The sequence below is a fragment of the Nelumbo nucifera genome, chromosome 4 (genome assembly GCF_055504915.1).
Source record: "Nelumbo nucifera cultivar China Antique chromosome 4, China Antique-T2T, whole genome shotgun sequence".
Taxonomy (NCBI): Eukaryota; Viridiplantae; Streptophyta; class Magnoliopsida; order Proteales; family Nelumbonaceae; genus Nelumbo; species Nelumbo nucifera.
The window spans coordinates 94564490-94588726 of record NC_142652.1 but is presented as its reverse complement, the minus strand read 5'-3'; the positions used below and the strand labels follow the sequence as shown (position 1 = coordinate 94588726).

Here is a 24237-nt window from a genome sequence, read left to right as displayed (position 1 = left end):
GCTAGGCAGATTTGGAATCCTACCTGCCCCTCCAAGGTTAATTTCCTGGTTTGGACAATGGCTCTGGATAAATGTTTAACTAGGATTAATTTGGAGAGAAGGGCTGTTCAGATTCTTGATCCCTCCTGTGTTTTATGTGGAAATTGTGCTGAATCTACAGAGCATTTGTGTATTCTCTGTCCAGTTTCCTCTTCAATCTGGGGACATTTTTTCAAGAAACTGGAGGTTTATTGGTCTATGCCTAAGTGTGTGAAGGAGCTGCTAATGGGTTGGAGATTGGAGGGTCTTAGCAAGAAAGGCAATCTTGTTTGGAATACCATTCTGCATGCTGTTCTTTGATCCATTTGGACTGAAAGAAACAACAGAATCTTCTGTAATCAATCTAAAGCCCAGAAGAGGTAGTGCAGAAAGCAGTCGGGAAGATTTGTTCCTGGGTGTCGGTGAATGAGGAGTTTAAAAATCAGAATGTATCTCACTTATTTTGCACTAAATCATGGATGTACTTGTAATCTGTTTTGGGCCCAGGTAGACATAGTGGTCTAGGCCTTGTTGTAATCTTCATTCTCTCTGAATTAATTACTTTACCTTTTTCCAAAAAAAAATGATAACAAGTGCTCTTGCTAGATTTTAATGGTATTTTGCAGCTAGTTCTGTATCATCTGTATGGATTCCCATTTAATATAATATGGTCATATTCATTTGCAGGATATTGAATTATCAAAAGAGATAAATGAGTCATTCAAGCAGTCATCCCAAGCTAGGACAAAACTCCCTTCGGGTATTGAAATGAGTGTCCATGTCTTAACAACTGGGTAGGTCTTGCTTTCTCCAATTTAGTATTGTAAACATGTTATAACACATTAAGAGCACAAGTTAACACTGCTATGAAAGTTCATTTTCCTGAAAATTTGTAATTTTGGTTTGGTAACTGTGTACAGGTACTGGCCAACATATCCACCGATGGATGTACGGCTTCCACATGAACTGAATGTATACCAGGTAGGTGAAAAATGGTTTAGGAGTTCTACTTTAGAAAGTAAGCTACTTTGTGTTTAATCACCGGCTCTTTTATCTTTCATGGTGAGACAGGACATTTTCAAGGAGTTCTACTTGAGCAAATACAGTGGAAGGCGCTTGATGTGGCAAAATTCTTTAGGTCATTGTGTATTGAAAGCTGAATTCCCAAAAGGCAAAAAGGAGCTGGCAGTTTCACTATTTCAGGTTGGTCTTTTCTTAGATTATTCACTTTTTTTATTTTAGTCAAGAACTAGATTTTATTAAAGATCAAAAGCTTACAAAGCAAGAATTAGGTTGGTCTTTTCTTGGATCATTTACTTTTTTAAATATTTTACTCAAGAACTAGATTTTATTGAAAGCTGAACATGATACTAGTATGCTCCAAAGCAGAAGCTATCTAAATGTCAATGCTTACAAAGCAAGGGAAAATGCCCAAACAAAGAATACAGGAAAACAGTACTAAGGGCCCGTTTGGTTCACAGGAATAGGGGTCTGGACTCTGGAGCCATTCCGATTCCAACTGTTTGGTTGGGTGGAATCGGAATCCCATTCCCATTCCTGGTGGAATGGCATTCCCCCATTTGAGGGAATGACCATTCCCTCCCCCTCGGGAATGAAATTCCATTCTAGGTGATTTCAATTCCTATTCCGATTTCTGTCTGAACCAAACAGACTATGGGAATAAACCATTCTGATTCTGATTCCAATTCCTATTCCGACTATGAACCGGACCCTAAACTTGTACCTAAGATTTCCAATGGGGTGTCCTAGCAACTTTACATGCAAGGAAATGAGATACAGAGATAGCAGATCTTAGTTCTGATCAGTGTGGTTTGCAATACCAGTGAGATTTGGTGAAATCTCCCCCTTTTACTAGGGGGCAATATGAAATATTTCAACCATATTTTTAAAGTTTCATTAGAATTGTCAAAAAAATGTTTGAAAATATTTTCCTAAAAGAAAAATAGGGATTCTATAATTGGATGATTGTCTATCTTTAATGTAGTTCATTTACTCGGGCCATTTGATAACAGTCGACCTGAATTGAGTGACTTACTGTTTTGTCTTTTAATAGAGAAAATAATTGAATAGTAAAATATTTAGGGGTATATTAATCTACCCAACTTCAGCCTCAGCCATTAAAGAGCCTAGAGCCTCCTTGAAAACTAATTCAATAAAAGACAAAGCAATAAGCTTTTAAATTCAAACACCTCAACTATCATCAAATGGCCCCTAACTCAAAAAGTAACAATAACAAAACTGGGATAGAGGATTAAGATTCTCAATCTAATCAAAACATATAATAAAAAAAAGACAATCAAAACAGCAACTGAATGACATACATACAAAAGAGAGGTAATTAGAAAATTTAGGCAGAGAGAGATACCAATTTAATTTGCTTAATTTCTCTTATTTGATGTACACAGTTGGTTGCTTTTTGTAAACAACACATGAAGTTTTAACAAATTCTTTGTTTTTAGTGAATTTCCTAATTTCTTTAGATTTTTCAACCATCTTAGGAAAGTTGGCAAAATATCCCTAAAATATTCTCATTCTTCATAGTGAAAAGCCCATCCATATTGAAATTGTGAACTATGCCAAGCAGAATAAAGAGTCAGCCCATCCACAATTAGCTTGTCTTTTTGATTTGATGATTAGCCTCCAATGCCTAAGAGCACAAACAAACATGCACCCAATATTGACCCGGGAATGAGTATAACCAAATGTATCTGTCAATTATTACATGGTTTCCCTGCTTCTTTTGTTACCCTGTTTGTTAGATTCTTTTCTCCCTTTTTCTTTCTTATTTGTCTCATATTTTTGTATGCTTCATCCATGGTGCAGACTGTTGTCTTGATGCTATTCAATGATGCCCAAAAGCTTAGCTTTCAAGACATAAAGGATTCAACAGGTATCGAGGATAAAGAGCTAAGGAGGACTCTGCAATCACTTGCATGTGGAAAAGTTCGTGTGCTTCAAAAGGTGAGTGATGATCCCCTTTGAAATATGTTCTATCCCACTTCTTTGAATGGTTAAATATGAGAGATATTGGGTTTGTTCCCAGTTCCCCAAAGGGAGAGACGTGGAGGATGATGATTCATTTTTGTTCAATGAAGAATTTAGTGCTCCTCTGTATCGTATAAAGGTAAATACCTGGTCCTTTTCTTTTAATGGTTAAATGCGATAGTAAGCATTGGAACTTGAAGCTTCAAACATAGGTCTGACATTATCTTGAGGGAGCAGGTAAATGCCATCCAGATGAAAGAGACAGTGGAGGAGAACACAAGCACTACTGAAAGAGTTTTCCAGGACCGTCAATATCAGGTTTACCTATTTTCGTCTTCTGCTAGCAAGTAAAAAGCAAGTACAGTTCCGGTTACCAATTGCAAGTGTTGAATTAGCTGAATGAAAAATCTGCAATATTACTTGGCCACTGCAGGTTGATGCAGCTATTGTTCGAATAATGAAGACAAGGAAAGTGCTAAGCCATACACTTTTGATAACTGAACTCTTCCAGCAGGTAACAAGAGTTTTATTTCCATCTTCCTTTTGTTTAATTAGGTGAGATGGATATAATTGACATAGGGAACAAACTTGTTTTGATTGCACAGCTCAAATTTCCAATAAAGCCAGCAGATTTGAAGAAAAGGATTGAAAGCCTTATTGACAGGGAGTACCTGGAGCGGGACAAGAACAATCCCCAGATATACAATTACCTGGCGTGATTTCATCATGCTGTCAGTCGGGTTTGCTCTTTTCCTTGTAAATGGTGCAGGGGGGGAATTGCTGTCCACACTGGGAGGCAAGATATTCATGGGTTCATCCATCTTCAGATTTATGTACAGGAACAAGTAGTTTTAGTTTCATTTTCTTTAAACACTGTAAAGTATTTCTCTCTGTTCGCCACAATTTTTCTAGTTGTGGATTCAACCACCTTAAAGGTGAAGAAAGGATGATTCCTCGTCTATAGTAGTATATTTATTTTAGTGAAGAACAGTTCGCCTTTTACTGGTTTGCTGCCAGTTTGATGCTTGCTGCAATGGTGAAGTACTAAAATCTAAGGCTGATAAATGTGATAACATGGGCTATGGTCTGAGACAGAGGGGACACTGCATGCTAAAATACTCGAAGGTTAAGTTGTTATCCAATCCACCCCTTTTCAAGACCCGGGATGTCTCGAACCTGGGTGATGACTTTCTATTTCTTTTATGACACATCATCAGTTATCCGTTTTTTCAGTTTTATTTTTGGAAAATCTCTTAGTACTTCTAAGTTTTAGGAAATTGACTTATTTTACTCCCACTGTTTCGAAATTTCTTTAAAGTATCCCAAGTTTTTTGACAATTGAATAAATTCTCCCGTCATTTAGTGTTTGTTAATAGAAAGATGGAAAACACTATTTTATTCATCAGTTATCTAATTATCTTTAAATTTTCAAAATGAAACATTTGAATAAACCTGTTGTTAATAGAAATACCAGAACCAAACCTTCCACCCCACACCTCCGGCTGTAGTTGTACTATTTAGTTTTACCGTCAGCAATGTTGAATGATAAACATCAAGAGGGTGTTTTTATTTTGGATTTTGAGAGGGGGGAAAGTTGGTCAATAGAATTTTGGTTGTCATTGACCAAGAATCTCATGTTCATTTTTTATATTAATGTGGAGACCATTGAAAGTTTATTTTTCTGGGTACCATCCCCTAGGTGGGTAAATAATTTTTCCACTCAGGAAGAAAGTTGCTAATACTTGAATTGGACAAAAATACCCCTTTTAATAATGAATCTTTATGACTAAAATGGTCATTACCTTATTTATCTGAGAAATAAAAGAACCTGGGTAAATGCACTTACCCAGGTAAGTGTTTCCTAGAAATAATTTATCCAAGTAATCACATTTACTTGGGTAAATAACTTACTGAAAAATGAACGGGACCCAAATGACATTTGAAACCAGAAAGGCAGTTCAAACTTGTACTGAAGGCCACAAACTTGTTCAAACTCACTGTTTGTCCAAAAGAGAATAATGATTATTCTTGTGAAACACCCAGAGTAGCTAACAATAGTATCGCAAGAATTTTGAGGAGGATAAAGAAGCGGATGCCATAACTCTCTTATTGCCTTCTTTCCCTCACTCAAGCCTTTTTCTCTTTAGTTTGGCAATTGTACATGGTTCTAGGATAGCCAAATTTATAGGCAAAAAAAAGTATAATTTGAAAGAATATTCCACAAAACTATAGCAGTATGCAAAGTATTGCACATGTCCCATTTTCTTTTGATAATTTTTGGTGAGCAATATATGTGGGTTAGTGTGTGGTAAGGTGGGCCTTCACAAAATTAAAGAATATGGCCAGCCCTTAATAGATTGAAAAGGGTAAGGGTTTTTAATGAGTTAATTGGAATGAGTTGATTTGAAGTGTCAGTGGTAAATTTATAAAAAGATTAAAATTACATTCACTGCATGCATATAATCACTATTCATTTTCCAAATGAGGTGGTGTATGATGCTTTTATTACTTTGAACCTGATTTTAAGAAGAACCAATCTGGGTTCAAAGATCAGTAATCTCCGGTGGATTGACATCTGAAAAAGCTTAAGAAAAGAAAAAAAGTTGATCATGAGGGCATCAACATGCCTTAATATAATGTAGAGAGCACACGATGACAAAGATTAATTAATTGAAGGAAATATCATCCGGTGACCAGGTTCAAATTTTGGAAACAGTACCTCTCTCTCCCCAGACCCTACGTTGGTGGGAGCCTTGTGCGTTGGGCTGCCATTGTGTCACCAAACATGCCTAAAACATCCCTGTTTTTGTTTTTGTTTATTCTGTTCTTTACATGTTCATGTTAGCATGGAGTCATGGACTTATTTCAGTAGCCAAGCTTTAAAGTAAAACCAAAGTAGAAAAAACATTAATTAGCATCAACATACAAGAGGAGTGGCAATTGAAAACAAATTAATGAATACACAATCTTTTCGTAGTGATCTGTGAGGTAAAATCTAGAATAGCACATACAAATTACAAGCAATAGAACAGTAGGTTGAATTTTACCACCCAATACTGAAACCATAAGGCTGTGTGGTTTGAAGGAAAAGGTAAGAAAAGGAAAGGAAAGGTAGGGAAACCTTTACAAGCCTTGTATAGGTTTTCCTACCTTTCCCTTCAAAGTTCAAGCCAAACATTGCCTAAAATAGAACTCTAGATGATAGTTGATGTGTTTTAACTTAACTTTCGTTCTATCTCTACTGGACATAGAACATTGGAACAGATAAGTGGTAAGTTATGTAAAATGGACGCAGGGACGGAGTCGTTTTCCTTCAGGTGGATTGAGTGTTATTTGTTGATTTGAAAAGAAGAGGACGATAGACTTGTTGCTTTTTGCTAAGCAAAGTTGAAAGAAATGATGATAGAGTGTGAAGCTGCTGCCTGAAAGAGTTTATTATTTTGGAGCTCTCCATCTCTCCCTCTAATAACAGTACTTTACAACTTTTTTTCTGGAACTAGAATCTACTTAATAAAATCTCTTGTAATTAATATACACTTTGCTGCATCGGCCTGCCACATAAATAAAAGACAGAAAGCAACAATCTTATTAGGGTTTTTTTGTATCAAAAACCTTGTCGTTATTGTGATTGTATATAGGGTGCTCTATGTGCTGGTGGGTGGTTGACAATGTCCATGAAAGCAAACAAAGTGAGAAATCAGAAAAGGCCATGGGAGAAACGTTACAAGTGGTAAATAAAAGAGCTGTGCTTGGGTCACCCAAGAGAGAATGAATTGTTTCTCTTGTTGAGTTTCAAAAATAAATCAAAATCATCTGGTTGAAATAATTATTGGTTTTCAATACAAAAAACACAAATCAAATAACATGTTCTTAGTTTTATATATGCATGTGTTCCTTTTTTTTTTTGGTAAACCTCAGAAAGATTCCGTTACTTATAGTAACATATTACATTGGGTACTATGGCTGTTCATACTTTCTACTACGATATTATATTTACATGCATTATAAGCAAGTTCATGGGCAACTATATTCATACTTCTATTTACATGGTCTATAACAGTTATATCAAAAAAGGATAGTAGATGTAGAACTTTCTGTTTGATGGCTTGAACTTGCCAGTCCATTTCATTATCCATATAGATGTTGTTTACCAAGCTTTCTGAGTCAGAAAAGATAGCCAGGCTCTTCATCTTCAGCTTTATGGCATATTGAATGCCATGTAAGAAGGCCCACCATTCGGCTTGAAGTGAATTAGCTGCTACAATTCTTCTGCTACCTGAGAAGATTTCATTATCATTTGCTGAGAGAATCCATGCTCCTGTTCCTGCCATACCAGATGATGGATTAAAGGGCCTGTCGATGAACATTTTGTATTGTGCAGCTAATATTATATGAGCATGCAGAAAAGACGGATGGGAGGGCTGTATAACCAGGCTTAGGACTAGATACCAGCACATGTGATGTAGCAAATTTACTAGATTAATGATCTTATTTTTGTGCTCCGCTGCATTCCTCATATCCCATATCAACTTGAATAATATAAGGAACTTTGCAATGAAGGCTTATTTTTCTTCTTTGCTTAGACAGTTTAATTTAGAGTCTATCCACTCTTGTATGAAAAGATAAAGTTCCTTATTTCTTATGAGTTCTGGGTTTATTCCTAAACAAGCCGAGAGCCATATTGCTCGAGCATAGGAGCACTCAAAGAAGAGGTGTTGCCAGGTTTCTGTAGTTACATGGCACAGTGGACATTTTCTCTCTTCTTCAGCAATGAAGTGTCATTTGTCCTTTGTAGCAACACCATTCCACCATGCCTTCCACATGAAGAGTTGGAACCTCATTGGAATTTTGCATTTCAATATGAGGTTCCAGTTCCAGTGCTGTCCTGAAGATGATGCTTGTGTTGACATGAAGAAATTATAACCTGACTTTACATCATATAGTTCCGATTTGGATCTCTTACAAATGATCCTGTCAGATGACAGGTGATGAGAGATTAAAGTTTGATAGATTGGGTAGCAGCTTTCTTGCTTAAAGATTGATTCAATTTTCCTTCTATCCCATTCACCTGACGTGGTGATAAGCTCATTCACTTTTAAACCCCTTAACTGAGCGGCTGCTTCGGGCTTTATATCTGGGATCCCATTAGTTAGCGCTGGTACCCATGGATCAGAAATAAAGACCTCTAAACCATTTTTGATCTGCCACATTGAGTTTGGTTTTAAAGTATCCCATAATTGGATAACCTGCTTCCACCATCCCGAGTCCGCGTGCTTTTTTTTGAGGGAGTAGATAGATTGATTTTTAACATATTTTGCTTTTATTGCCTCCCTCCATAGCCCCTTTTCATTGGACCACAATCTCCATATGGTGTGCATTGATTTGTTGTCTGCTGAGCCATCCCACCAAAAATTTCTGTGTTTGCTCTAACTTCTTTAAAGTGGCACTTGGAAGGATTGAGGATCCCATTATGTAATTTGGTACTGACTAGAGGGTTGATTTAATCATGACTATTCTTCCTGCTTGTGATAATAGTTTAGCCTTCCACCAACCTAGTCTTGTGTTAATTTTCTCTAACAATTCCAACTGATTGACTTTGCTTTTGTCCCAAGAGCAAGTTGGACTCCTAGATACTTCTCTGTTTTATTTAATTTTTTCATATGAAGGAGTGATAAAAGAAATTTTACTTTTTTCCAATGCACCCCCAGACTGAAGAAACCTCCAGATTTTATTCTATAAATTTTTTGGCCCGATATCTTCTCAAATTCCTTTAGTACCTCTAAAATCCACTGCACTTGTCTGGCCTCTGCTTTGCATATAATGAGACAATCATCCGCAAACAGTAAGTGAGAAATTCTTGGGCCATTTCTACTCAATGTGATACCTTGAATTTTCTTTTGTGCTTCCTCCTTGACAAGCAGACTTGAAAGTATTTGCATCCTAATGATGAATAGGTAAGGTGATAGTGGGTCTCCTTGCCTTAGCCCATTTTTAAGTTGGAAGAACTCTTTATTTGTTCCCTTTATTTTGATAGAGAATCTTGGGGTTTCCATACACCGTTCTATCATTTTATACCATTTTTCTGGGAAGCCCATGCTCTGTAACACTTTAATAATCAAATCTCTCATTCTGTCATATGCATTTGACAAATCAATTTTCAGGAGGACCCAACCTTTCCTTTTCTTTTGTTTTCTCATTTTATGTACAATTTCTTTGGTTAAGATCACATTATCTGCACACTGTCTCCCTTTGATGAAAGTAGACTAATTTGGAGCAACAAGTCTATCCAGGTACTACTGCATCCTCAGTACCAAACACTTTGACAATATTCTGTAAATGACATTACATACACTAATAGGTCTGAATTGGCTTATTGTCTCCAGAATTTTTACTTTTGGGATGTATACTAAGTTTGTAGAATTTATTTCCGGAGGAAATTTCTTAGATTCAAAGAATTCTCTCACCAAACTGCACACATCCGTTTTTATTATACCCCAAATTTTTTTGTAAAAATATGGTGAGAAACCATCAGGACCAGGAGCTGAATGAGATTCCATTGATTTAACAATTTGTTCAACTTCCTCATCCATAGGAGGGCTTAATAATTCTTGTGCTTCTTCCTCAGAAATTTTTTCCTGTATTAAATCTTGGATTTCTGGAATTTCAGAGTGGTCATTATTGCTCACCTCCTTTGCTTGAGATTCGAAAGTCTCTGCTACTTCCTCCAAAGTCATTAGATCTCCATCAGAGTTTTTTAAGGAATTCTAAAGCATTTCTTCTTCTGTTGAAATTGGTGATTTGGTGAAAATATCTTGTGTTTTTATCACCTTCCTTAAGCCACAATTCCCGAGATTTTAATTTCTATAATTTTTCTTCTCTCATCAGCCATTTTTCATATTCCTTCAGTAACACTGTTTTCCTTGTTGATCTTCTTGGATCCCCCCTCTTCTAGTTCAAACAGGTTCTTCTCTATCTCTTTGAGTTTTGATTCATTTTTTCCAAATCTCACCTCATTCCACTCTTTGAGAGCTACTTTACACCTGCGCAGCTTATTAGGGATTGATTTTGGTTGAGGTGGAGAAGCCCATTGATTTTCTATAATTTCTCTGCACTCTTCTTCCTCAGCCCATATAGGTAAGAAGTGAAATTGTTTTGGCCCAGAGATCTGTTGAGGATATGTGTCAAGGATTAGAAGAGAATGATCGGAGAGGACATTTTCGATAGATGTGATCCTAGCATATGGAAACATGGAATGCCAATGGATTATGGCCAAACCCCGATCCAACTTTTCTTTTACTTTCTTTTGTCCCCACTTTTTATTGGACCAAGTAAATTTAGTCCCAATCATTCCAATTTCTATCAAGGAGTGAAGTTCAATTAAGGTGGCCAAAGAAGTTGGCATTCTATTGATAGAAGTTCTAGCTCCACTGTATTCCCCATGGTGTAATACCTCATTTAAGTCACCTAAGATTACCCAATGTTGACTGTCTTTCATCTTATTATGTAACTCATGCCAGAATTGGGATCTTTTGCATTTAACAGGATGTCCATAGGTCAGGCAAAGGTTCCAATTTAAAGACATCTGAGGCAGATTTATAGATAAAACAATACATCTGTTGGAAACCTCATTTATGGAAATAGATAAATCTTTTTTCCAACAGCAGAACAGACCCCCCCGACTGTCCTTAGGCTGGGTTGTAACACAGCTGATATAATATTTGAGTTTCTGATTTAAAGATAATGTTTTCATCTCGTTATTTTAGTATCATGTTCCATAACTGATATAATATTTGTGCTTCAGTTTATTTTTTGTTTTAAAGAATTATCATATTTTTCTTTATGGGGTTCTTTTTTAAAACAAAATCAACTTATATTTGCTTTTGAAAATAACACAGTTGAAGAACATGTTTTCTGTTTGAAGCTCATGTTGTAATTTCAAAAACAAATAAAAATGAAAACATTCATGATATTTTGGGTGACTACAAATTAGGACCGATCATGTTGTATAATTGGCCATGATCTTTTTGGTCGGTCATTTGATCTGCCACATGGCATTCACTTGGGATATATCAGTGACTCATCCGTGGGGAACACTCTTATTTTCCTTGAATAAAACACAATTTTCATCTATTAACTATAGTAGACTACTGCACTATTTTCTTTGAAAGTAGGTTATAATTAATTGCATGGAGAAACTTTAATTTGTTAAGATTATTAAGCTCTTGAGCAATCAGATTCCTAATTTAAGACTGTATATCCTGTATCTTTTTTCTTGTATTTTTTATTCAATAAAACTTCTAATATTTCTTAAAATTCTGAAGTAGTTATCAGTAAGAGGATCTTAGAGAAATCTATGTGGTATAAGTATGATTTAATGATGAACCGACATGAAAAGAGGAGAAAAAAGTTGATCGTGGGGCCCTCATCATGTTCCAAACAAAAGGCTGAACTGATTTATATCAAAGCAATAACAATGACAATTCTGTGTATAAAGCACAAAATAACAAAAATAAAATAGGGTTTTTTTGTTCGAACAAGGTACAAATGATCATAACCAAAACATTCCAACTGATTTTGTTTATTGTTTGTGCATTATATGTAATTAATATTGAGCTTATTTCAATAGCCAAACCTAAAAATGAAGTAAAGATGAACATCAAGCATTATAAGTGGAGTGGCAATGACAAATACAATCTGCTCATAGTTGCTATGTTTTAATTGAAAATTTTCTGTTGTCTAGAAAATACAATATCGGAGAGTATGTTATAATTATATTCTATCTATGAGTAGAAGAAGAGACAAAAGAGCAAATCCTTTTGCACTCCACACTACTTTTTCTGAAACCTCCTCAAAGCACACACTATGAAATATCTTTTAACCCTAAAAATTGCTGCATCGGCCAGCCAAAGACAGAAAGCAAATGACAAAAGAGTTTGATAACGTTGAGTGGGTGGCAATGTGAGATAAGAGAAAATATTGTATGACATTGGAGTTGATTATATTTGGCAAAAGGTAGGCTTATATCACTTTGGTTCTATTATTAAAAAAGAGGTGGAAATGCTCCTTCTTCACGGTGGATATCACACCATGTCATCTATATGTTATTATAAGAAGTTTGGAAAAACAAAAAGGAAATTTCTGCTCTAAAAATAATCATACAACTTTCATGATAACACTGAGGATATGGTTTTAATATAGATCTTTACCAAATCAGAATTTATACATAATTTGGAGAATTTATTGATGTCAATGGTCAAAGAATTCAATCAAGCATCGGAAAAGGAAGAGATTTACAGGTCAGAGGTTTAATCAAGGTCAAACCGTGATGATGTATATGCACAATTACATAATATATACAAAATAATAGTAATTATATATTTATATTTAATATATATATATATATTTTTTAATTTCAATTTTTATATTAAAAATTAAGATTTGAGGTCAAAAAGGCTTTTTTTATCCTTATTCATTTGAACCGATTCAAATCTGGTCCCAACAAGCCACTACAACCGCCCATCAGGAACATCTCCCTTGTGAGGTGAACACCACCAATCCATCTTCTCTCTCTTCCCCTCTCTTCTTCTTCTTCTTCCTTCCACCTTGTACTGTGAACTTCCTAAATCTTCCCCACATTTCTTCTCTCTTTCCGTTGTTTCTCCCTCTTCTCCATTGCAACAAGGATCACATGTAGTAGAGAACAAGCTCTATTGGACCCATTATTCTAAACCAACTTCAGACCACTAGCAACCATCTCTGTCAAGAGCTCAAGCGAGGGATCCATCCCTAACGAATCCAAGCTGAAGCACAGGAATCAGTTGAGGTAATCCCACTACGACTTTACAAAAATAAGATTGGGATTATTGGCCTTTCAGCGGCCTGGATTGACTATGATTGTTGCTTGTTTCGGTGTGAAGGTCATGACCAAAATTGGACCTTTTTGTAAGTAGCCTTGTGTATCGAAAAAGACAGAGGTTGAATTAATACATGAATGAAAGCCGGTTTGAACTCATCATTTTTTATTGAAAAAAGCTTTATTCTACATACTGGGTGACAATGAAAAATGGAGATTTCTCTTCTGGTAAAACAAAACAAAAAATTAGTAGAGCCCAGCGAATGATTTCAATTTGTTTCTCGGATTCTTTGTTTAATGGATTTTGGAAACAAAGGAATAACCAGACATTTAGTTTGAATCATTAATCCTTTTGTGGGTTTATTTTGGTAGTAACTGGCATAATTGATTGTGTTTGTTAGAAAGCTTCTTGTAAGTTGATGCATAATTATATAAGTTCAGTTTTTGACAAATTGTTCTTCTCTATAAACTTCTGAAAGATTTGGACATTTGGATGATTAATAATGAAAATTACATGACACCTAAAAGGCGCTTAACGTCAGTTAAACAATTTTATACTAAACTTTCGTGAATTCAGATACTACATTGATACGTTTTAAAATTTGGATACTAAAGTAAAGGATACTAATCTGCAATTTACCCTTATTTCCATGGTGTCCAACTTCAATTGTTCTTCACACAGATTTTCTTGCCGCAACAAATAACTTGTCCGTCCTGTAATCTTTTCTCCACCACTATCTATGTCGCTTCTCTTGCCCTGGGATGCATATTAGTTCTAGTGCATGCGGGATATTGCCAAGAAGTGGCTCTGCTGTTATCACGGTTATTTGATGCTTCCCACCAGCTGAACGACCCAACCGGCTGATTAACCGATAAAACCACGGAGACTTGGTTTCTATCAGCACCAAGACACCAAGCTTTCAACAATGGCCGAAACAGTTGGATGCCAGATACCCTAGAGCCTAGATCTACAACGAAGACGAGATGATGACAAATAACAGTTCGATCCGCGCTGATTGTGTGAGCTTATCCTTTTTCAGGTCACAAGAGCTAGGGATTTTCGTTTCCAATCTACTTCATCACTTTGCCTGGTCCCCCATGGCAATCCAAACCGGTTTGATGGGAACAAGATTTTCATGGGTCAACATTAATAGCAAGTATAAACCGAGCCCAGACATAGAACCAATCCGTTGGCATCGCTAATTTGATCACATACCAACAACGTTGGGAAAGGAACTGATCCATAATGGAAAACAAAATTTGGTTTGATCCGGCCCAATTGGACCATCGGTTCTGTCAGTTTGACACTTTAAAATAGTGGAGCAGATTTTGGAGTACAAATGATGCACTCATGCACCTATAAAGTTTCTTACATGAATGTTATGAGCTTCAAAATTTATAGGAGGCATGTGGAAACATACTCCAATCGCTGTGGATTATACAGAACCAGTGAACCACCATTGCACGGTTCTGTCCAGTTTTCTGCTTACTGTTCATGGTTCTGGTTGACCCATTCCTACTGTCAAGTCTGGTTCAATTTTAAAACCACTGTTCTATGTTTGTGTGCATGTGGGAGAGAGAGAGAGAGAGAGATGAAAGCAATATCCAGATAAATGAAAAGTTCTTTAGTTAAGGGACTTACCACAAGCCTCGTTTCTCATACCCAGAACTGTATCCTTGATATTGCTGCATGAGCCCCTGATTTGCAGTAACCAGTCTTTTTTATATACGAGTGTTTGATTCAACATTTCTATTTCTTGTACTTCACATCCTGACCAGGACAGTCCCTAGCCCAATGCCCAGGCTTACCACACTTGTAACAGGTGCCTGATGAAGCAGACCTTTCTCCCCTATCAACAGAAAAATCAGATGGAGGCTTGGGGCAATCCCTGGCCCAGTGACCTTTTCCACATTTGAAACAGGATGAACCACCTCCATAGCTTTTATTACCCATGCTACTCTGAACCTGAGATGAATTCCCTCGGAGACCACCTGATGAGGTATGCTCATTGCACCATTTAAAGAAACCGCAAGAACTTGCCTACACAGAGATGTATATAAACAGGCTATTATTTTTACCATACAATTAATGAAAGGAGCTAGGATCCCCTACCCACAAACTGTTCCCACATCCATACCTACAGGACACTACAGGTGCACATGGGAATACCTCCCTTGCATTCATGGGGAGATGTTCCCAATACACAGTGCTAGTGTCTTGTGGTTATTGATAGGGGGACAGTTTGTTGGTAGGAGATCCGGAGTGTAATGAAAGGTATATCAAGGACCCCATAGTTTCTAACAGATCAAATTTATGATGCATGGAAAATATTATGATTGGACACTTGCATCATATGACATGATACATGAGAAACTTGGACATAACACTAACTGGAAACCTCTAAAAGTTAAAAGAGAGATTTTGAGCTCCATTGCAGACCTGTTCGAGTTCAAAGTTGGACAGTGGGATAGATACAAAGATTCTTTGGAATCAAGATCTCATCTGGGTTTCGGAGGCTATTCTCCCATTCCTCCAATCTTAAACAACAAATATAGTGATTTCATTGGATGTGTATCTGTGTGAGAGAAAGGCCTATAAACCAGAAAGGTTAAAAAGTAGGGTTCTATTTAATTTTCTTAAGTAGTTCTATGTGCTTTGTGGATTGGGAAGGGGGTCGGAATCAGGTTTTGGTAATATTTTATTCTCACCAACTGACAAACTTTGTCCTTACATGACTTGGAGCATTAGTAAGACTTGCCAAGTTTCTTATTTTCAATCAAACTGAGTCAAAACTCTGACCAAGTCTTGCCACACTTTAGGGCATATAGGTTTGATATGCCCCAGTTAGCCTTGAAATTTGACTCAACTGGGAAACTCAGAAATCCAGATAAACCAAACCCAAGTTTTTTATTTCTTTTTGAAGGGCTACACGGAGGGGGAGCCCATTCCCCAACCCATACCCCCCCCAAAACCAGGTACAGGCAGGATTCGATCCCAAGTCCCCACTACGACTAGCAGGCAACCTTACCAACCAGCTGGTTGGCACCTTGCAAACCAAACCCAAGTTTTCCCCAGTGATATATGCAAAAATGAAATATACACCACCTCTACTGAGATAGCAAATGGACTTTGAGTGTCATGAAATTGGATTAAATTAAGAGAACTACCGACTGCATAGCCATGGTATTTTCAATTATAAAATATACAGCAATAGTCACCATGGATCTCATCCACCTTGCCCTTAAAGGATAAACCATGGGTGATTGAATAGTCAATGTTTCTCCTAAATATTTATTTCAAAAGTAGGTTTTTGAACAAGACTGACATGGTAATATGCTTAAAGGCTTCAAAGCACATGCTTATGGAGCTGAGATTTCTTGTGTACATTTTACTGATGACACTACAATTTTTTATGGAATCCAACCATAGTGAATCTCAATCCTAGAGGTTTGTCTTAGGTTTTAAAAGCAGTTTCAAGTTGAATGATGCCCTCAAAAGATTGTGAGTAACTGAGTATTAATGTTGACAAGCAGGTTTTAACGAGTGATGGCAGTTCCTATAGTGTCCTTTTATCTTTTTATTATTGCTGTTTTACTGTTTTTTACAGCTTATGCCATTTTTTATTATATTTTTTGAAATGCAGTCAGCAGGGGTATCATGGTCATTTTCCTCAGTTACGAATGTAAAAACTAGCACTATATACATACATACATACACACATACATATCAATGAAAAGCTGGGGATTATTTTGTTTGGCGTGATCCCCCAAGCTGGTCAGACCTTTCAGTTTGCATACTTTAAGTTTGTTAGTGCTAGTTTTATTTTCATCTATAAAAAAATATAAATCAATCAAAGGAGGGCTATGCCCATCAGTTTTTTCCCCCAAATCTTTTCTCTTATTCTTCTACTTTTTTTCTCTTATACTATCAAATTCTGCCATTATTTTACTGTTTTTCTTACATAAATCAAATCTGAATTGCTTCTCTCCATTGAAAAGTTGGTATCCAAGCAGGTTCAATGCAAGTTGTGTATTTTATGTATACTTCGGTGCAGGGGTATCTTTGTCCATTCAGATGCTTTTTATAAACACTCTAATATAAATAGGGTTATGTAGCGCTGCCACAAACCTATGAACTTCTATTCACTTTTCTGCTCTCTTTCTTGTCTCTCTTGTACTTAGGTGCAGCCAACTCATTACAAACTGAAAGCATGAAAGAATTCATATGCATACTCCCTAACCCCACGTGTACCTTGCACACGGTGCTGGTATTGTTGGAACAAGTATTGGTCATAATCAGGGGGAAGGAATTGAGCCTGAAGTAACTGCTTCATTCTTGGCCATGTCCTAATAGGTTGCCTTCCAGCTCTAACTCTCTCCATTTGAACTTGATCCCACCAAGCAGCAGCTCCCCCTTTCAGCTTATAAGAGACCAATTTCACCTTCTTATTTTCTGCTGTCTTGGCAAAATCAAAGAATTTCTCCACCTCACGAACCCAATCTAGGAAATCTTCAATATGCAATTGTCCATTGAAAGTTGGCAACTCAATCTTCATCTTGTAATCCCTATCACCATAATTCCTTCTTCTAGGTGACTGTCTAGTAGGGATGATCATTTCAGCCCAGCCCGGAAATTCCGGGCTTGGGCCTGGGTTTTCTGTTCAGGCCCGTCCTGGGCCCGGGCCCACACCAGGCCCGCAAATTTTAGGGCCGGACTTGGGCTTAATACTTCAAGCCCGGCCAGGCCCGCATACATTTAAACTTACACATTTTGTGTATAATGTATACATGTTATTTTACATTATATTATATATTTATATATAAATATTATAACATGACATGTATAATTTATATTATATGTAATATTTTATATTATATAATATATAAAATAAAAGTTTATATGCATGTTATGTCATTTAATATAAAATATTATAGATATGTAATGTTTTATATATGAAAGACATTGGCCCGGAATCAGGCTCGGGCCCGTGTAGACCTTGGCTAGGGCTTATGTTACAGGCCCGGAACCCCGGGCCCGGGCCTAAGCTATAGCCCTTATGATAAGTGCAAAGCCCGGCCCAGCCCAACCCATGATCATCCCTACCGTCTAGCATCAATTGGCCTTCCCATACCTTGATTTTCATCTTCAAAATCATTAAAATCTTCCTCTTCATCATTAAAACCAAAGGATGTTGCTAGGGCTTGGAAACATGGCTGTTCTTGGGGCTGGACCACTACCCATGGCTGAAACTGATTCCCTAGATCAACTCTCTTTGCTGGTACGGCACGCAAACCCCTAGTTTCCTTTTAGGTCAGGGTTGTACTAGGCGGCTGGAGATTAATCCTAGTGCTTGCTTCAGTCAACTACCTAATAGTAGCTTCTAAACCTTGAAAGCATGCAGCTTGTTACTATTGTAACTCTCTGATGGCTAAGAGAATCTCAGATCCATCACTGGAAGCATTGTTGTTGGCCATGTCTGAGAGAAAACCCAAGCTCTAATTCCACCTAATGCAGAACAGATCTAGCAGATCTGTTCTAGTGATTTTCACGGCAAAAATCACCCAAACTGTTAGAGAAATTCAAGAGAAAGAAAGAAAATATAGTGAAGAAAGAGAAAACAGCTTTCTTAAGCTTGAAGTAATTGTATATCCTCCTTTTTTTCCTTTGAACAGCAGCTAATAATGTTCTTATATAGGGATTCTGTTTAGGTCAGCAGCCAATAAAACCTTGAAATTATAAAAATACCCCTATAAGACTTCCTAACAATAATAATGCACTAGAAATCATCAATTGACTGAGAAGCAACCTAGAAAATCATCAAAACAAAATTAAAACAAGAAAATAGCTAAATTCAAGCACAGGAATGCTTCACTTTCTTGTTCCTTCTAGATTTGTCATGTGTTTCTTCATAATTAAGTGCTACATCCTCTACATCAGTGCCCAACCATAAACTTGGGCTTAAGTAGCCCAAGTAATGGCTAAATAAGGGCAAAATCGGGTTTCTGAAAATTTAAACACATCACACGTACGTGGTTTCTGACAGTCAACTGACAAAAGGGTACTTAAAGTCAAATTTCTGAAGGTTTAGGGGTATTTTTTAAAGTTGAGGGGTAGTTTAAATAATTGTAAGATAGTTCAGGGGCAGTTTAAGAAATTATCTTTCTCCCTATAGGTCAGAACTTGAAATTTTAGCTAGCACAAATACAGATTTTACATAAATACATAGAGATTCTTCCTACCCTAAATTAGGTTTATTCCTTGGTCTAAAGTGAAGAACGCAAAAGGTAAGCAATGCAAGAGAACCCAAGTAATGATCACCCAGCATTGATCACTACTAACAATAGTAATCATAAGCAAGAAGTCCCACAAGAAATTACAAAAGACACTAGTAGTGAAGAGTTGAAGTGGACACAATGTAATCAGAAAAACCACAATAAAGACACTTTTTTTGACTTGCATGAATGGTAATTTAGGCAATAGATATCAAAAGAAGAAAGCGAATAATGCATCCAAGGAAAAATCTTTTAGTGATATCCCACCACAAAGCACTTTCATTAATTAATCTTCTTCCTCCACCAAAGAAAATCACTATCTCCAAGCAAGATTTGAAGAGGGTTTGCCTTCTACTGGACAATTTTGTTAAATTGGTTTCATCATCATTAGCCTTGAGTCCTTGCCACATTCAAATACTCAATTTGCTAATCATGCTTCAAATTTCTCCACAAGCAATTCTTGTACTATAGATTCAAGTGTTTCCAATCATATAACAAGTAACTCCAATTTGTTTTCATATTCCCTTTGTTCTAATCAAGATAAAGTCTTGATTTCTGATTGGTCTTTTACTTCCTCTTGTTATAAACAAGACAAAGTCTGCACTACTGATCAATCCTTTCCTTCCATTTCCTGAAAAGGAGCAATAGATGTTTTACCAAGTTTTAACTTGTCTTGTGGGTTACATGTTCCCAAGTTCCTCACTTCCTCTACTAAAAGTTTGACTGAAAGTTGTCTGTCCATTGAAATGTAGCATAACATTTTTCCTTCTCTTTGCATCTTTCGGGACTTAGCTATAAAGAAGGCAATTGAACATGGACCTGAAGTTTGGTCTCTACCTTTAGGATACACTTGATCAACCTCCTATTGCCTCTATAGTATCCTTATGTTTCAATCAAATCAATGATCAATCTAATAGTAATAGGTCTATCAATAAAAAGCATTTGTTGCTATGGATCAAAGAACTTGGTCATTTGTTCCATACATCTGTAGCTAGATAACACTAAAATAACATATGCTTTTCATCTTTGATCTTCCTTCTTAACACAAAATATGTTGTTTGTCAACTTAGTGCTACTTGCCTATGCTTGAAACAAACGTGTCAAGATTAGGGATACATGTCTTGAGTTCTCAAATCAAGCCAAGTTTGTTGAACTACTTCCAACCAAAGCAGAACCACTTAAAACAGTTTTCCCAACAAACCAAACAATCCCAAAATATAACATGGAATTGTAGGACGAAGGAAGTAAGGAGTAGCATGGAACTTTTAATTTCTATGATTCTTTCTATTTTCTCATTATGATTAACAGAGAAGACTCTAAACATTCATGACCACTAGGTTATAAAGGCTCAAAAATTCATGGCTTTGGTCATCCATATTTTACCTTACTCCTAATTAGGTGATTGTAGTTTTGAGTCTCATTGGGCGTGACAGGGACCATTGTTTGGTGCATTGGACAAATACAAAGTAGTTTTTTTGGATAATAAAAGAAAAAGGTTCTATAGAAAAAAAAAAAAGATAAAGAAAAAGAATACAAGGGAATGTGACCAGCAGTCACCTGAGAGAAAAGGAAGCATTTCATGTCCAACAACCAGTCTCAACCCCTTTAAACGAAAAAGAAAAGAAAAGAAAAAAAAAAAAAACAGAAACAACCCCCCTAAACTGAACATTACATGACCAAAACCCTAGAATAACAAAAAATGGAATGAACGAACTGTTCAGACTCCGAAAATTAAAAAAAAAAAAAAAAAACAGGAACCTCTCAAAAAAAAAACTGACCTGAAATCACCTCTTCCTCTCATTTACAACTAGCCCCACCTTCGTTAAGCGAACTTAACTTCTTTTGGTCACAATTTGACCTTGATTTGACAGAAATCTCTTCCGAATCCACACTAGAATCTCCATTGTCTGTCACAGGCATCGAATATCTTTCTTCCAAAATTTTGAACATTTTACTAGAAAAATCCTCCCTTCCATATTATGTAACCCCAGAGCCTTACTTCCACCACCTCCAAATCAACTGTCCCCTCAACTACATGAGTCTCATCCAAGATCACTTCCTCAACATCTGAAGCATCCTTCTCAACATTATCATCTTCAGGCTCAACAATATCCTGTAATGGCTTAGTTCTATATCCTGAACAAACTCTTCACACTTATCATCTTCCAAGTTGTTAAGTGTGAGAGCGTGGGTTTGAGTCTGAGACCATCCACTTTGAGCAAAAGATGTCAAAGTTTAGGTCCATGTCCAGTCAACCCCCCCAAGATCTTAGATAGCTGGGACTAATATTGAGTAATAGCCCTACCTTAAATTTTTTAAATGTCAAGAGAGACACTAATCTGTTTAAATAGTTTAATTCAGGATTAAAAATATCCATTTCTTCTAAATCTCCATATCAACTGCTTCAGCTTGTCAGGAAACCATGGCATATGACAAGTTCCAGGACAAACAACATTAGCTTGGAAAAAGTAACAAATAGAGTTATTCATCCAAAAAAAAGTAACAGATAAAATGAAGGCTTCCCATGATCTTCATATTCAAGTCAGCCTTCTAGTTGCAGGATATATCAAAAACCATCTAAATCAAATAAAAAAACCTGGTTTGCAGGACATCGGTAGAACTGCTGGCCTATATTATTTCCAGTCTTCGCAGTCAGAACCAAGCAAGTTCCTGCGCCACATGGACATGGAAGGTCTGGGCATGAATTTGATGTATAATTTTGGGCTGCAGTTAATATTGAACTTCCTGATGAATTGTCGCACCACTCAAAAAAGCCACAGCCTCCATTTTCCTGCTCCATTCGATATAAAAAAAAAGCCAATTAAAATGAAATTGGAAAACCATTCCTGTCAAAAATGCGTGAAACTGACTGTTGATGCATTGTTGTGGACTGAAATAGCATGCACCCACAGGTATAATATATAATATGTGACAACTGATAATATAACTCAGGCTCTCAGAAACGTAATATTTTTTATGGATCCGAAATGTAATAAAATTTACACTCAATGTATGAACCCCACCAGATAAAACAAAAACTAAGGCAACATAGAGCAACCATTGATTTGATTTCCTTCTAAAAAGGTAATTTCATAACACAAATATTATAAACAAATCGTCATAATGGAAAGCAACCACTTTCGTACAAAAATGTTCATCCCTTTGAACCGCATGCTATAACTAAACTTCAGCTAACCAATTTCCGTTTTCCACTGAACAATAATAATGAAAACAAACATATCGATTATCCAATACTCCCACCAATTCCCAACAAAAGATACAATTACCCAATTACGGAAGAAGCAGCCAAAATCTAAAAACCAGATCTAAAATCTGTTCGCGTCCAACCAAATGGATCAAATTTGAGCTATATAGAAAGAGGGAGCGGTTAAGAGCATTGGAAGTGATCTAACCTCTCTGACGGGACATTTGTAGAACTTGCGACCGCGATTCTTCTCAGTGTTTGCAGTTAGAACCAGACAAGACCCAACTCCACAGGGGCACGGCTTCTCAGGCACAGAAGGGTTATTATTACTACTGTAATTGTTAATTCCATACTCCGGTCCTCCTCCACCTCCTCCGGAAGCACCACAATCGCGAGACCAGTGTCCGAACTGCCCACATTTAAAGCAAGCTCCTGCGTTACTGCCCGTCTCACCGCCTGCACCAACGGAGGGGCCGCCGGTGGCAACGACAACCTTCACTCTCCCTTGGGATCTAGAGGGAGACATCTGTTGCTGCCATAAGAGGCTATTGCTGCCTCTGAGTGCGGCGGTGTAAGCCCCCTCCTCACGCTTCTCGGGAACATCTCCGTCGATCTTCCTCCGCTTGTTGCAGCTCGACAAGGCCTTCGCCTCCGCTGCTTCCACCAGTGACAGGAAATCGTCATCCTCCTCAACAAATCCGCCGATTCCTTCGATCATCTCTTCTCCCTTCCCGTTCTCCTCCTCCTCCTCCTCCTCCTCCTTCTGGCTTTGAAAACTTTAAATCTGAAAGCCTCTTCCCGCCTTCTGGTTTCCAGGCTTGGCTCGCTCTCTCACGAGCTTTTGCTTTGAAGGCCAGAGATCTTTGGTCTGTTACTTATGGATCTAGGGCCTACAAAACTTGCCACGTGTCCCTTGACTAGAGCATATCACGGAGTGTGGGTACTGTCTCTAGTATCTAGTGGGGACCCACCATCGGATTTGGATAGTCACGATAGTTCAGCCGCTGGATCCCGAATTGTTTGATAGATTGAATGGATCCAACGGGCCAACAGATGGGCTCTTTATCGTTTTGTACGATGATGATATGGACCATAAAAACTTCCCGTATTGGGCCAGGATTGGTTGTTATGGGCCTAAACATAAATAATACAAAAAATGAATATGAAACCTTTACATAAAACTGAGAGTGGCCCAGAAGTGATATGAGTATGATAAAAGAAGCCCAAAACTGAGACACGGGACCAGAATTAGTTATCCAGATGCAATAAAGACTAAAGAGAGAGTGGGTTTGTTTACCTGGATCTGGTTCTAATTGAGCCTTATAGACCACATGCAAATGGGTTAATGCTTTTAGACAAGGAAGAGGAATATTGGGCTCCGAGGCCCAAACAAGTATACAACATTCTCCCTTGTCTAACACGATCACCGCAGACCACAATTTTATCGTTTGGGACTTGGGTAATAGGCCAACGATAAGACTTAGTGAGGGTAAGAATTCCTGATTTTCCCATAAAAAACAACTCCCTTTGGTGTTTATTTAGTTGCTTCATTTTTTTTTTCCTTTGAGGTGAAGATGAATTAAGGTAGGTTTCCTACCACTCATTTCAATAATCTTTTCACCTGATGACTATATATTGTTTTCATCCATTTAATTAATTTTGAACTTGTCTATTAATTCTTAATTTGAATATGATATTATTTAATTAAATGTTTTTCATTATATTATTAACCAAGTATAGTACCTAGAGTAGCTTTATCAATATATATTTTTTTTTGTCTCTTATGCACATTACCAAAAATTCTTTGTTGATTTATCCACGAAACAGATGTAGTCAATTTATTATGAGTTGGGTGTGATTGGGTCTGCTACATCCTAATATC

General features: G+C 37.0%; 2 protein-coding genes across 3 annotated transcripts in view; one reads left to right on the top strand and one right to left on the bottom strand.

The window, feature by feature from the left end:
- Positions 1 to 4012, top strand: part of LOC104610146 (cullin-4-like) — a 38258-nt gene extending 34246 nt beyond the window's left edge. Inside the window, exons 10-17 of the mRNA XM_010276637.3 lie at positions 706 to 812; positions 939 to 999; positions 1090 to 1221; positions 2863 to 3000; positions 3083 to 3163; positions 3262 to 3342; positions 3458 to 3538; positions 3630 to 4012. Coding sequence (XP_010274939.1) covers positions 706 to 812; positions 939 to 999; positions 1090 to 1221; positions 2863 to 3000; positions 3083 to 3163; positions 3262 to 3342; positions 3458 to 3538; positions 3630 to 3743 — 795 coding nt within the window. The 3' untranslated portion in view covers positions 3744 to 4012. The remainder of the gene's footprint in view (positions 1 to 705; positions 813 to 938; positions 1000 to 1089; positions 1222 to 2862; positions 3001 to 3082; positions 3164 to 3261; positions 3343 to 3457; positions 3539 to 3629) is intronic.
- Positions 4013 to 6896: 2884 nt separating this feature from the next.
- On the bottom strand, positions 6897 to 23412 carry LOC104610150 (uncharacterized). 2 transcript variants are annotated; one of them, XR_016085874.1, is made up of 4 exons: positions 22564 to 23412; positions 21747 to 21941; positions 14520 to 14918; positions 6897 to 7348 (listed from the first exon to the last, which is right to left on the bottom strand). XR_016085874.1 is itself a non-coding variant. In XM_010276649.3 (3 exons), exons 1-3 carry the CDS (start codon positions 23071 to 23073, stop codon positions 14628 to 14630), a joined length of 996 nt encoding a protein of 331 aa, XP_010274951.1. In that variant the 5' UTR covers positions 23074 to 23411; the 3' UTR covers positions 14102 to 14627. The 2 variants fall into 2 exon arrangements, 1 of the variants encoding a protein (XP_010274951.1); XM_010276649.3 differs by lacking the exon at positions 6897 to 7348 and having other exon boundaries at positions 14102 to 14918; positions 22564 to 23411.
- Between the last annotated feature and the right edge of the window lie 825 nt (positions 23413 to 24237).